Source organism: Sparus aurata, chromosome 23, assembly GCF_900880675.1.
Source record: "Sparus aurata chromosome 23, fSpaAur1.1, whole genome shotgun sequence".
Taxonomy (NCBI): Eukaryota; Metazoa; Chordata; class Actinopteri; order Spariformes; family Sparidae; genus Sparus; species Sparus aurata.
Window position 1 is genome coordinate 8,633,812 of NC_044209.1, and position 15,902 is coordinate 8,649,713.

Sequence of the window (15,902 nt, forward strand, 5' to 3'; positions counted from 1 at the left end):
GTTTAGTGTAAAGTAATAGCTTTTGGACATGACGAGTATGATCCATATTAAGTTCAGTCTTAGCAGCCACTAGCGCCTTTAAGTTTGCTGGTGTGGGTGACTGTTTATGTATTTGCTCCAGCCTAATCACTTATTTTTCAAGGTTTTTTCTGTTTACCTCTAAGGCTCTTTTCTGATGAGAACTAAAGGAGATGAGGTGTCCACGTAAAGTGGCCTTAGCTGCGTCCCAGATTGTAGCAGAGGACACCGGAGAGCTTTTATTATCGAGCCAGAATTGCAATAGGTTGTTCCGGACAAAAGTGCAAAAAGGGTCGCTATTCAAAAATGACGTGTTGAATCTCCAAGTGGGAGTTTTAGGGATGTTAAATACTGGATTAGTGTACAGATGTACCGGAGCATGGTCTGATAAGACAATGGGATCTATACAGCTGGTCTGGACAGACTGTAAAAAGTTTTTGGGAATAAAAAAATAGTATAGTCTAGAATACGAATTGTGAGGATGTGAATAAAACATGTAGTCCCTCACTGTGGGATTTAAGTGTCGCCATATATCAACTAATCCGGTATCAATGCATAGGTTTTTGAGAATGGCAGACGACTTCGGGTTAGATATGTTTGCAGAGGAGGATTTGTCCAGAGAAGCATTCATTATACAATTAAAGTCACCAGCTAAAAAGCCCAGGCCATTGCAATGATGGTTAAACATCAAAATCATTTGTGACATTAACTGGGGAGAATCATTATTTGGGGCATAAATATTGAGAATAGTTATATGTTGTTCAAGGATCGAACCCGTAATCAATATAAATCTCCCTTCTGAATCTTTTTCTTCGTGTTCCAGGACGAAAGGAAGGTTCTTATTTATGAGAATAGCTGTGCCTTTCTTATTCTGTGAATGGGAGGAAAAGTAAATTTTGCCTACCCAGTCCCTTTTCAGTTTCAGATGTTCTGTTTCAGATAGCCTTGTTTCCTGCAGTAATGCTATGTCAGATTTTGGTTTTTTCAAATACGTTAAAATCTTCTTCCTCTTAATTACATGGTCCAGTCCCTGAACATTCCAAGTAGTGAGTTTAAGTGAAGCAGACATAAGAGCCACAAAGCTGGAAAGTCACTGAGTAACAGGTACTGAATGTAGAGGAATTAATCAGGGTATAAGCAATTATAGAAAAGAGTGAACCTAGACTCCGGTCATCTAGCAAAAAGAAACTAAAGCACACAAAGTTTAAACAGTATCGCTTACCCACCCCTATCCTGTCCCCAAACGACAGGAAAAAAATGCCCCAAAAGAAGTCACTGGGAATTCCAAGCATAGTCCTAACTTAACAATAAGATCACAGTAACAACTTAGACACCCGAAACAGTGTCCATACTCCAGGCTAACTAATGAGCACCACCGAGAAACACCCCAGAACGATGGGTTTCCGGATTATACTTGGACCACAACATTTGTGCAAGGTGTACTTTAAATTAAAATTACACATTAAATTAACACAAGGGCATATAAACTGTTAAAGCTAAATTAAAAATGCAAGTGCTATACTTGTAAGAAAACATCATGGAAAATAAAAAGCACTGTAAAGTATAAGATCAAACTAAATATAATGCAAAATGATCAGTTTTTATGCATTCCGAAGAAGAAACTAAAATCACCTTATTCTCAAGGGAGAGAGCTACAAATTAAATCGGCACCCTTTTATAAACTGTTCTCTCAGAGTCCATGTGGTGGTCACAAAAGAGTGTACATTGTTCAATGGGGGCTCAGTGTAGATATGAGATTCATCCCTCTCCGTTACAAATGGTAAGAAATTACCTCATTTAAGAGTGTCCAGAAATGCAGCCGCGGACTCAGGGGTGTCAAAAAGGCGGATTTGACCTTCGTGGAGACACCGGAGGCGCGCTGGGTAGGCAAATCCACGATATTTATTATGACGAGCCAGCGCTTTCCCCACGGTGTCAAACTCTCGCCGCCTTCGAAGAACCACCGCAGACAGGTCAGAGTAGAACCGTAACTGGGAGCCGCCATGATGGATGTCGCGTTTCTTCATCGCTGCTCTGAGCACAGCCTCTCTTTGAGAATATCGTAGAAACCGGACCAAGACGCTTCTCGGGGGCTTGTCTGGAGCCGGAGCGGGAGCCAGGGCTCGGTGGGCGCGCTCGATCTCCAGCGGGGGATAATCAGCAGGCAGGCCGACCAAAGTCGGTAATGTTGTCTGAAGAAAGTCCGCAAGAGGGGTGTTGCCCTCCGTTTTCTCTGGAAGGTTGATAATCTTCAAGTTTTTACGTCGGCCACAGTTTTCTAAGTCGTCGATTTTCAGCTGCAGCTGCTTCACTGTTTGTTCCATGGCGGCTATGCAGGTGCCGTGGGCGCCGTGGTTGTCCTCCGCCGCGGAGACCCTCTCCTCGACCTCATCCATGCGCTTTTCCAGGTCCGTCACTCGGTTAGAGAGAGCCGAGAGAGAGCTCTCCACCGAGGTGACAGATACTTTTATTTCGGTCAGTGTACCGTCAATGATGTCCAGGCGAGCGCCAACTGATTCATCCATGTCGTTCACCCGGGAGGCCACGGACTTTATTTCAGCCAGGATCTGCTCCATAGTTGCTTGGTCAGATAACATTAGCTCCGAGGTGCTAGCATCACCTCGGTTGGCCTCGTTCAGGACACGTGAGGCCGCTTGTTGAACAGTTTTCTTCTTAACGGCAGAGCCCGACGGCGAAAAGATAGGGAAGTCTTTGTCTCGCTGCGGTCTAGGCATCTCTGAAGTACAATTTGGCTAATATTATTGAATTTACTTGGAGAAAGTTAAGGATTTATTTGGAGCCCGGAGTGGAGAAAAGTCTCAAGCGTCCATCTTGATCCGGATCACGTGACCGCCCCGTCTTACATTTCTTAAATCTTTGTTATCAAAGAAACAGTATTTAACCTTTTTACCTCAAAATAACAGCTTCAAAATCATGTTGATGGTACAGTGTCTTGTAATGAGTTGTATGATGTCTGTCTCAGCCACTCCACCCCCCATCACTTGTTTCTGCTCTAACTCACTTCCTTCCTTCCTTTATTCCTTTAATAGTCCCACAAGCAGTGAAATTTTGTGTGTCACAGCAGCCAAAGGAAAGTTCAGTTTACCAATAAACAATAATAACAGTAAAAAATAAACAATATAATAAAAAAGGTAAGAAATAGAAATAGACTTGTATACAAGTAATAGACTCGTGTATAAAATTGACTTGTATATAACTTCGGCCAGAGGGTAGGATCACAGTGTTACATACATGATGAATTCAACTTGCAAGTTTTCAACAGGCAACATTGTTATGATGTAATGAGTTTTATTCGTAGTTGGCACCTACATTACATCTGACACATTGTTACAGACCTGGGATTTTCTATTTACGACAGTGTTGTAACACATAATCTCAGTTTGGTAAAGAGGAGCGGCATCTTGTTGTACAATAAACTTTTTGAATACACACATAATTTTTGCAAATAAATCTTGAGTTTGAATAGTTCACTGACTAAAACATTTTTCATGTTCAATCCTACAATCTGCTTGTTGTTACATCACCCTGCAGGAGACGAACTGGAGGAGAGAGCAGCTACAACAGAGGTGAAGGTGAGATCTTTTCCACCTCTGTCATCATTGTCATAGCATTTAGTTCTTTAATGAAACTGATTTATTCTCCTTTATCTCATTACCTATTGCACATTACACACATCATCCCAATCACAACTGTAGACTAAAGTGAAGATAGTGAGTCTGTACAGTTTTAGTGTAAATGGGGACAGATTGTGACTCGCTGAACCTCCTGGTGCAGTTGGAAACACTTGCAGAGAAAATGACGTCACATTCTTGTCAGTAAATTATAAACCTGCTTGCATTTAGTTTGTGCATATTGTATTTCCTTGCTTTTATTCTTTCGTGATGATCTCAATGGTTCAATCTGGAGGAGCTCAAAGTAAAAAAATAATTTGTTTTCTTAGCATGATCCAGCTGATGGTGCCAAACACTCAGACAAGAACGATGAAAGCACCAGAGATGGAGGAGATACTGAAAACAAGTCTGTGAAACCGTCTGTACCCAGAGATCAAGGTGAGATTTCAGTGATTATTCTGTGGGTTGTATAGTAATATAGATTTTTAAAGTAAAATTATTGTCATTTCAATTCTGTTCAGTTCAAGTTTTATGAGGGTGTCAAAAAATGTACAAACTAACTAATTAATCTAATCGCTGATATCTGTTGTCTTTGACCCTTCAACAGAAGAGGCTGGTGACGGTAAAGAGATCAACAATGAAAGCAGCGGTAACACAAGTAAGAGGTCGATTGAGGAGAGGACAGCAGAGAAGGACACAAGTCAAACATCTCAGACAGATCCAACAGCTGCCAAACGAAGTGAGAAATACTTATTTTCCTCCTATTGTTGTCTTGAATTTCTGAAATCTTTGTATAAATAAAGCAATATCATGTAACCTTTTGTCCTTAAAATAACAGCTTTGAAATCATGTTGATAGGTGTCTCTATCTCAGCCCCCATCACTTGTGTTACATACATGTTTTCAACATACAAGTTCTCAACACACACCATTGTTATGATGTAATGAGTTTTATTTGTAGTTAGTTCCTACATTACATCTGATAGGTTGTTACAGACCTGGGATTTCTGTTAAAGCCAGTGGTGTTACACTCAGAAACTGTACGGATGCAAAATTGCACAAAATGTCAATTTCTACATGATGTTGTTTGAATATTAAAACACCCCTATTCTATCTGATATAAAGTACATGCATGCCTGTTGAACAATGAACTTTTTGAATAGACACACCATTTTTGCAAATAAATCCTCTTCGGGTTGAATAGTTCACTGACAACTTCAATTGTGCAATCTGCTTGTTGTTGCATTACCCTGCAGGAAAGGAGCTGGAAGAGGAGGAGAGTGCACCCAAAACCAACATAACGGTGAGATTTTTTCAACCTGAGTACTCACAGCAGTATTTATGTTTAATGTTAATAACAATTAAGACCTTCAACTGAAGATGGAGCTGTTTACACTTTTAGTTAAGACTTGAACAGAGTTTGACTCCATGGATCTCCCGGTTTGACATATGGATGAGTCGAAAACACTTTCCCAGAAGGACTTACTTTCTTCTCACTGAATTACAAACCTGACTGCATTTAGTTTGAGCATATCGCTTTCCTTGATTTTATTGTGTGTGGTACCACTGTGTGCCATCGATTTTTAATTTCAGTAGTTTTAACCTGGTAACAAAAACATTTAATCAAATTCTCAGTGTGAGCCAGTGGATAAACCTGCTGATGTAGAACACTGCGAGAAGAATGACAACAACACACCAGCAGCAGGACAGTCTGAAATCAAGTCTGTACCATCTGCAACCGAAGAGAACGGTATGATTTTGTTATTATGAACATTATTTAATAGTACTGTAGCAGCCCCTTGGATTCATTGATCAAGACAAGAGAGTTTCAAATGGGTGTTGATTAATGTCTTGCTCTCAACGACCACCATGCACCGTAAGCACCGTAAAAACTGAAGAATAAACAGAAGAAATACACACATAAATCATGTTCACATATTTATCATGTTTACACCCAATACAGATAATTTAAAAAAAAACTAATAACGATGAAATATGAAATACACTTGTCATAATAGCTTAAAAAATATATCACATTCCTGTTTAAAATGAAATACAATATATTGTAATTGTTAACAGAAAGAATATATTGCTTTTATCCTGAGAACATGTGCAATTAACTCATAAACAAATGAAGTAATGACAATCTTAAACAAAATCCCATCTGACTAATAATACACACTCCACATTTTTCATACCTCATTCTGCTCTCCAAGGGCGCTAATTAAAGAGTTTCTGCCATCAGCTAGCATGCTCTCTAGCTCAACACACACCTCACAGTTCAGAGCTCTTACAAATAACAGAAATAATGAGGTAATTCACAATGTAAACTCTTTCCTTGCAGGATTCAAACACATGAACATGATAAATAACTAGTGTGTTTACAAGTTTTTACCGTTCCTCCGACTATGTGTGAGCCCAGCATTGTGAAGAGAGAGTAGCAGGAAGTTTAGCATCAGAAACAGAAGAAAATGGCTTAGTTCAAAATAAAAGCGGAACATACCACAAGGTGGCACTGTAGGACTACAATGTCTTGTGAACACATAAAAACAAACTCTGTAGGAGAATTGCAATTTATCAGACATTTTCAAGTACAACACAAAACTGTCAAAAACATAACTGATTTTGTTATAGGATGAAAATGTTATAGGATGAAAATGAAAAAATGTATTTGTATGATGGCCCATTGCTCTGACCTTCTAATAACAAACTTAATTATTTTACAACAGGTACTACAGATATGAATCTGTGTGGAAACAGGGATAAGGTAAGAGATTCCTACTTTTATTAAAAATATCTTAATTACTTTATAACCCACCCTGTATAAATATAATTCTTTACATACAGTACATTTTTATTTACTTATTTACAGCAGTCAGAGAAGATTTCTGATGAGACCGACATGAAAAAACAATATCAAGAACAAACTGAAACACTGCTCAGCAGACTTCACCTTCAAGACAAATATAAAAAGAAGTTTTCACCAGCAGATTTTCTTCAGATAGGTCCACCTGTGAAACAGGACCAAGAGACATGTGAGAAAGACCTAGCTCATACTTTTCTTCAGAGGTTGATGATGTTAGACTACAGAGCCAGATATATTCCTGTTAGACAAGACAGTTCTAAGGTCAGCTATTCAAAGCCTGCTCCAGAGATTCCTCACACAGGACAAAGGGCTTTAGAAGCTCTCTATGGTAACACTGTCAACTCTAATCAATCAAGACAGTCTCCTGTGCATCCAATGAATGTTCAGATGGCAGTATTTCACTGCTCAGACAGCTTTTTTAAACAGAACATGATTACAAAGCTGTCACAGTGTCAGTACGCTGTACCTTTGCTTGTTCCTGACCCGGTCACAATGGACCTTGAATGTCCTCTGTGGACTTTCAGACAAATAAGAAAAACATGGAAGATAACTAAAATCAAAGATAATTCAAACACTGTCACCTTGAAGAGTATGCCCATCTGCAATGCTGAGACACCCATGGTGTCATTTTTCCGTCTGGGTTCACTGTCTCAGTCTAAATCTCAGCTTATGAACACTTTGATCGACGACCGTCACAAGACCTTCTTCCACAGAAACTGTCCAGGTAGCACAAAGTCTCGCCATTTGATGGATGGAGTGGCAGAGATTGCCTGGTACTGTCCAGCTGGAAAACCCAATGATGCCTTCACTGACTGCACTGCCTTCTGTAATCTTCATGGTGATGCTCTGTTAAATGAAAAACAGCGTGACATACTGATTGAAAAATCTTCAGTCAACGTTGTTCTTGTCCCAAAGCTGGAAAAAGGTGACAAGAGTGAAAAAGTTATCTCAGCCCTATTTGAGTCCGCAAAGCCTCTTATTGTTCTTATTGCTGATAATGATAGTGATGCAGGTCAATTGACTGACGGAAAATACAGTATGGGTCTGAAAGACAGAAGCCAGTCAGATGTTTCTAATGAACTGAAAGGAATCATCAGAAACATTTTGTCTGGACCACATGCATCCTTCCAGCTTGAAACCATGGCTGAGGTCTCTGTAATCAGAGTGGATGAAGATGACAGTTTCTGCAAAAAAGGGAAATCTGCTGCTATAAAAACAGTGGATTTTAAGAAGATGGATGTTTCCATGGTCAAAGATGAATTTCTCCAATGTCAAGGCAAACTTTGGCATGAGTGGTGCAAAAAAAATAAAAAAACGGTATCACCTCACAGGACACCTTGAGCAGGAGAAATGTAAAAGTCAACAAGAACTGATGCAAATACGAGAGAAACAATGCAAAGCTTCCCGTAGTAAACTGATGAAGTCATTCACTGACAGCCTCTTGTCTTTGAAATCAACAGACAGAGAGTATTTCCTGAAATGGACTCAGATCTTTATTGATGCCCTGTCAACAGATGATCTCTCTTCAATTCTCCAAAGCTATGATGAAAAATGGTCTGAGGTCTTGGCTTTAAAAAAGAAGCGTGTCGAATCTTATCAGCTAAAAATGAAGCAAACTGAGCTTGAACAAATATCAACAAAACTACAGTCAGCAACTTTTGGCTTGGAGCACATGTTTAGAGAAATGGGACAGATCTATGAAGCCCATAAATCTCTGAAGAAACAACCAACAAGTGGACAGACTGACTGGTCTAAATACCCTGAGCTGGGTGCAGAGCTGATGATATCAGGACACCCAATGGAGCTGATGGATGGTGATGCAGGTCATGTGCCTTTAACATGGATCTCTAGTCTTTTAGATGAAGTCATCAAGAAACTGGGCAACAAGAGAGTCTTTGTGTTGTCAGTTTTAGGCGTACAGAGCAGTGGAAAATCAACAATGCTGAATGCCATGTTTGGGTTACAGTTTGCAGTGAGTGCTGGCAGGTGCACCAAGGGTGCCTTCATGCAGCTGGTCAGAGTGTCAGAGGAGATCAAGAAAGACTTTCAGTTTGACTACGTTCTGGTGGTGGACACTGAAGGACTGCGTGCTCTTGAGTTGGAAGGTAACACCACTCTTCACCACGACAATGAACTGGCAACATTTGTTGTTGGTCTGGGAAACATGACATTGATCAATATCTTTGGAGAGAATCCAGCTGACATGCAAGATGTTCTGCAGATTGTTGTTCAGGCTTTCATGAGGATGAAGAAAGTTAGACTTTCTCCAAGTTGTGTGTTTGTTCATCAGAATGTCTCAGATATTGCAGCTGCAGAGATGAACATGGATGGAAAGAGACGCCTGCAAGAAAAACTGGATCAGATGGCCCAACTAGCAGCCAAAGAGGAGGGTTGTGATGCTGAGTGCTTCAGTGACGTCATTGCATTTGATGTGCAAAAAGACGTGAAGTACTTTGCCCAACTGTGGGAGGGAAGTCCACCGATGGCTCCTCCAAATCCAGGTTACAGCGAAAGTGTCCAAGAGCTGAAGACCTTCATCCTCTCTAAAGCTTCACAGTCTAAAGGGATTACTCTCAAAGAATTCAAAAGTAAAATTAATGACCTGTGGAATGCCCTGCTGAACGAAAACTTTGTTTTCAGTTTCAAAAACACACTTGAAATTGCAGTGTACAGAAAACTTGAGGTCCAGTATGGGGACTGGACCTGGACCCTGAGGAGCAAAATGTTGACCATTGAAAACCAGCTTTACAACAAAATAGAAAATGAAGAACTCATCAAGCTCGAGCTCAGTTATCTTCATGAAGAAAGTCACAAAACTTATGAAGAAATCAGAAATGCAATGACAACTTACTTTGATGACGACAGCGATAAAGAAATGTTGGCTCAGTGGCGAGGCCGATTTGAAAGCAAAATCAAGGATTTTCATGATGAACAAGTGAAAGGATGTAAAAGAAAGCTGGATGAAGTTATCCAGCAGAAGAATGCTCGTAAAAAGCTTGATGATAAGAAGACAGAGTTTGAGGACAAGCTGCTACAAAAGAGTAAAGATCTCGCTCATCAGTTAAAAGACAAGGTGGAAGATGAAGAGGAACTTAGAAAGCAGTTCAACTCAGTTTGGAGTGGCTGGGTTACTGAGTTAACTGCAGGCACAACACCTATTAAGGGCATCAACTATCAGGAGGATCAATTTACTATTCTTCAAGACATCGGTATTGAAGGCTCTCACATACATGAATCCAAAGATAATGGCAGATACAAAAACATGTCAATGGTTGGAAATTACAGTGATTATGTGACTCTCACCAAGCACCAAGAGTCCAGTGACACAAGCCAACGATTCCAAGATGATCAAATGAAAGACAAGCTCGTCTTGGGGAAGAAAGAGCAAATGTACCGGTTTCTCAGCGATTTAAAAAATAAATTGACATTTTGGTCAACACAACAAAATGAGGAACCTACATCAAGTTATTTATCATCAACACAAGCAAAAAAACAGAAAGAAAATCTGCCACAAGAAGAACAGGAACTGATCAGATCCTTCATTGACGATGTCGAACAACAGACCTTAAATATTATTAAGACAAAACCTGCAGCTACACATGGCTACAGTCCAGCTTACTTACAAGAAGTGGCCAACAAAGTAAAAGAACAGGTGACAGAATTTAAATCAAAGAGTAAATATACTCTGAAGAAAAAGTTTACAGTTGATCTTGTGCTGTATGTATTTGACAGAGCAGAGAGTTGGCTGACAGAGTCGCACAAGAAATTCAAAATGAACAATGATGCACACGTTTATTTAGAAAACAAGAAAGAGCATTATTACAGCATTTTCAGAAGCTTCTGTAAAGGAAGCTCAGATGCTGTTGTGTTTGGAGAACTGATCTGTGAAAAACTGAAGAGTTCCACTGTTGAGGCCGTCTGTAACAAGACTGCTATTGGCATCGCTGATGAGATGAAGTGCAACTTCCCAGCATTCAGTGGGAACAGGTTGGACTTAGAGAAACATGTGTTGAAGTCACTGGCAGAGAAAGAGAACTTTGATGGTTTTATTGCCTTTATCACCTACATCCACCGCCCAAAAACGCAAGTCGAGACCTTTATAAAAGAGGAGGTAGAGAAATACATCTTCACAATGCAGAGAGATGAAGCACAGAATATTCTCAAGAAAAACGTTGAAGTCATCAAGACATGTGTGAGTCAGGCTTTATTTGATGCAACAGAGAAAATCAAAACAGAGGGAGGAGACATCGACAAGTGGGTGAAGGAATTTTCCAGATTGCTGCACAGTGAGCTAATATTCACCATTTCTTCTCAAAACTTAAGAGACATAAAGAACTTTGATTTTCTTAAAGAAGAGATCGAGAAAGGCCTTAAATCCATCATGGAGGAGATGAGCAGCCTCTCCCTGGATAAGATGAAGGAATTCAGGAACCAGCCTGATCAAATCCTCATCAAACAGCTGTGTGAATGCTGCTGGGTGAAGTGTCCATTCTGTGCAGCTGTTTGTACCAACACTTTACACAACCACACTGGTGATCACAGTGTGCCTTTTCACCGACCCCAGGCAGTCCGTGGTTTTCACTACAGAAACTCAGTGGAACTGAGCGTTGATTTCTGCACAACAGATGTTGCAAGTAAAAACAGTTTTTACCCTTCAGGTTCTGACAAGTCCATTCCCTTTAAAGAGTACCGAACTGCTGGCCCGGAGTTTGCTAACTGGAGAATTACTCCTGATGAGTCTGAGGTGAAATATTGGACATGGTTTGTGTGTCGCTTCCAAAAGGAACTGGAGGATTTCTATGAGTTAAAATTCCAAGGCAAAGGAGAAATCCCCAAAGAGTGGAAAAAACACACTATAGACGATGCCATTAAAAGTCTGGATGAAATGTTCAAGTATAGTGAGCCAACACACCTCCAACCTTGCTGAAAATCTCTTGTTATTCATGAATCATGGATTAACAAAATTGATTTTATCACTGACAGGTGAATTTGTCTGACAGAGAAATGAATTCAGACAACAAATGTCTCTTTGGTTGATTCAAATGAAGGCAACAAAGAAAAGAATGCAGAAGAACAATAGTTATAATTCACATGTACAAAGTCAGTTACATGTAGGTATGTAGGATTCATGGCAACATTTTCTATGTAATCGTGACTAAAAATGAAATTAAGACAAGAACTTTTACAATGTATCACTTATTGATTGAAACTAAATCCTATTACATTATTGTTTTACAGGATGCACAATATGATGTACCTCTATATAAGCATGTAATCAAAGATTATTTCAAGTATTCTTTTAATTCATATTTCTACTTTTTCTACTAAGTTTTTTGCAGATAAATGTCTAAATCTTTATTTTGATCTCATTTTTATGTAATCATTTGTTGTTATTTACAATATGTTGGAAACATTCATGTTGAATTTGTTTGAAGGAGCAGAATCGCGATGTTTGAGTTTTATGAACATTTATTTTAATTTGAACTTTGACAATTTTTTATACGTCTTTTTATTTTATTTTATCATGTTATTTATTTATGTTGTTTATTTCGGGCATGTCAATTCATAAGCATCACATTTCATCATTGTTCAAATAATACAATACACATGGCCAAAAGGGAAAAGCGGGAGAAGCCAAAGCTTATCAAGTCCCGCCCCCATTACCCACAGGAGAAAATCTTCATCCTGATCTTTTCTTGTCTTTTGCAATTTACTTATTTCTTTTCTTCTCTTTTTTTTCTTTTGTTATGACCTTTGACAAAACATATTACAGCAGTAGCATACAGAGCTGAATTCAAGCTCTAGACAGTACATACAGATTACATGTGTGTCTGCACGTGTCCATATTAGTCCATCATGAGTGAACAACAGTCTCATCTTATGGCCTCATCTTATAGCCAGGCTTGCCACAAAGTCAGAATGTCCTTGGACCATACAAGTTTCTCAGGTTCAGCTTATTGTTTGGGTACAGAATGGTATTTGTTATGCTTACATGCCGTCTCAACACAGTGTCTGCCCAGTGTCTGTTGATTCGTGCCTCTGACCTTTATCAACCCTCCTGTATTGATCTGTACTGATCAACGATTGAATGTACATACTTTTTTTTGAAGCCACTTAGTGTTGCTGATTTTTTGACATCTTCTTCTAGCACATTCCATTGTTTAACACCTTTGACCGATAAAGAAAAGGATTTTAACGTAGTTCGTACTTTACTTTGCCTGAAAATCATGTTCCCTCTGAGATTGTGTCTCTCTTCTCTGTCTAGGAAGAGTATTTGCAAATTATGAGGGAGGCTTTTGTTAGCAGCTTTGTACATCATTTGTAGTGTGCGATAGTTTATTAAGTCATATAGTTTAAGTATTCTTGATTCAATAAATAACTGATTTGTGTGTGCCCTATAGTTGGCATAATGTAAGATTCTCAGAGCTCTTTTTTGTGTGTCCCCACACCTCTGCACAGTATTGCAGGTGTGGAGAGACGAGTGCACAATACAACAGGTGAAGTGCTTTTTGATTTAATATTTTTTGTGCTTTCCAGAGTATGGACACACTCCTGGCCAACTTCCTTTTTAGCTGTCTTGTGTGGCTTCCAACTTAACATGTCGTCGATGATTACTCCCAGTACTTTGTTCTCATGTACCCTTTCAATATTCACTCCGTTTACTTGAATGTACTGTTGTTGCAGCCTTTTTTCCCATATAGCATGTATTTAGTTTTCTCAAGATTTAATGATAATTTATTTATATTAAACCACACATGAAGTTTGGCCATTTCGTGATTTACTGTTTCCACAAGTTGGTTCAGGTTAGTCCCAGAACAGAAAATATTTGTATCATCTGCAAATAATATTAATTTCAGAATATTTGACACTTTGCATATATCATTTATATATAGTATAAACAGCTTTGGACCCAGAACTGACCCCTGTGGGACCCCACAGACTATGTCCAAGCTAGTCGATGTGTTATCACCCATTTTGACATATTGGGATCTCTTGTGTAGATAGCTCTTGACCCACTGCAGTGCTACACCTCTGATGCCATATCTCTCCAGTTTAGCTATTAAGATATCATGATTAACGGTGTCAAATGCTTTTTTCAGGTCTATGAAAATTCCTATTGAATGTTGTTTTTGGTCAATAGCGTCAGTAATGATTTCCACAGACTCAGTTAGAGCAAAGGCAGTCGAGTGGTTCCTTCTGAATCCATATTGGCTGTCATATAGCAATTTGTGTTTGTTGATGAAGTTATCTAGCCTATTGTTGAATAGCTTCTCTAGGATTTTCGACAGTTGTGGCAGTATTGAGATTGGTCTGTAGTTAGTAAACTCATGTGTGTCACCATTCTTAAACAGTGGCACAACTTTGGCAACTTTCATTTTAGTGGGAAATATCCCAGTTTGAAATGACAGATTAAAAATGTATGTTAGTGGTGAAATAATTCCGTCTAATACTTTCTTAATTAGCCTCATGTCGAAGTCATCAACATCAGTGGAAGTTTTTGTTACGCAGTCATTGACCAGATGTCTAATCTCTGTGTCCTTCACTGGTGTGAGAAACATTGAGCTGGGAGTTCTGTTAAACTCTCTTGAAAGATTTGACACCATGCACATGTTATCATCTTTGTATATCACTTTTTAAGTTGTATATTTACGTTTTTAGAGAAAATTGCTGAAGGTGTGGCATGTGAAATCACAATATATATAATTTGAAGTTATAAGGTTTTATTAAGATGGATAGAGCTGTCAGACTTATATTGTCAGATAATATGTAGTTCTTATACAATGAGGAATGTTTTAATGCGTTCAGTTTCTAAAAATCGCACCTGAAAATCATGTCAGACAAATATTGCCTTTAGTATATTTATGCTGTAACAATGTTCTTCTTTGAATGTTCACATTAAAGAACATACAATCTTCATGATAGTGGATACTTCGTGTTTTTTAAGTATTTGAATTTTAATCTCATTTTACCTTATCTTAATATGTCCACATTAACATGAGTTTTTTTCTTTTTGTCTAGTCAGATTTCTGCTCCTTCCAAAGCAAACTATTCTAATATCCTGAATGAATGTAGACAGTGTTGTCTTTGTCAGAAGAATCATCGTTGGATTATTTTATCATTCAATAAATTGACATTTCAGTGATAATTTTATGAAAAATACAGAGTTTAACTTGTATGTTATTAGTGTGTGTTATAGGTGATGGAAATAAACACTTACTGTACACTAAAAGACCGGATTTCTTTTTGATTAATGTTTTTGAACTGATTACTATATACTATACATATTTTAACTGCAAATATGCCGACCTTTTTTGATTATTATTATTACATTTAAGTACTTTGCCCTACTACCGTTGGATAGGGGCCTTTATCTAATGACCCTATGAACCTTCACCTCTGGGTTATACACTTTGACTGTAAGAATATCACATTACCCAATAAGCAGTTGTGAATCATGTTAAAATAATAATTAAAACTGAACATTTATAACATTGAAAACTTCAGGAATTTTGCTTTAGATAAACATGTTCACCACAAACACACTCATTCTTCCCCTCTGCAGAAAAATAAATGCAGAACTGACTATTTTAAACAAAATTGTCCCCAAAAAAAAAAAACATTTTGGAAAACACAACAGTTGATATAATGATGAAGGTGGGACAACACTTCTTGTTTGTGATTGGACAGAACCCAAGACCCTGGTGACAGTTCAATGATATTTCCTGTTTCTATTGTGTACTGTTAGGCGAGTTCAAGATCACGCAGTGCTGCCTAATTCGTGATGCATGCTGGTTAAAATGTGTCCACGATGACCTGGATGGGAGTGGTTTCTGCGCCGCATCCGATGTCACATGACCTTAAGTTATTGCGGGAGCAAGATGGCTGCAGAGCAGTTGGGCAGTTACACTCCAGGTACTGCGCGACCATAGACCCATCTTCATGACGTCAGGACTTTGCCCTAATTGGCTCTCATCTACGCTGACGTATATGACGTGTGTTTCGATAAATTTCCATATCCATAAGCGCCTGTGCCTCTTTTCTACTGTGGCCACACCTATGGGATAGTCAACATGAATAAACCTATAAAATCCTTAATCTAACGCAACAACCCTGAAAGATGTCATCAATAAACTCCTCAGTTCTGTCAGCTTAGGGTGATGATGGAGAAGTGGTTAACTGCTGTGTCCAGTGTTATCTGTACTATCCACTCTTATTAATTAACCCTTTATGTTCCCGTCACATTAACAATAACAATAATTATCCTGAGCTATTCTGCATGTGATGAGATGGCGCAGCAGGACAAGGCATATGATTCAGTCATTTGTTCTTTATTTAATGGTGACATTACAGGGAAAACAGAACATGAGCATTTACAGTAAGACAACA

The 15,902-nt window shown here is 38.7% G+C and overlaps 1 protein-coding gene across 1 annotated transcript in view; it reads left to right on the forward strand.

Moving 5' to 3' along the window:
* Positions 1 to 11,873, forward strand: part of LOC115575416 (interferon-induced very large GTPase 1-like) — a 30,316-nt gene extending 18,443 nt beyond the window's left edge. Inside the window, 8 exon segments of the mRNA XM_030407468.1 lie at positions 3,571 to 3,611; positions 3,980 to 4,088; positions 4,258 to 4,389; positions 4,906 to 4,952; positions 5,285 to 5,399; positions 6,379 to 6,416; positions 6,522 to 7,843; positions 7,845 to 11,873. Of these exon segments, the coding sequence (XP_030263328.1) occupies positions 3,571 to 3,611; positions 3,980 to 4,088; positions 4,258 to 4,389; positions 4,906 to 4,952; positions 5,285 to 5,399; positions 6,379 to 6,416; positions 6,522 to 7,843; positions 7,845 to 11,442 (5,402 nt within the window). The 3' untranslated portion in view covers positions 11,443 to 11,873.
* Positions 11,874 to 15,902: the final 4,029 nt, after the last annotated feature.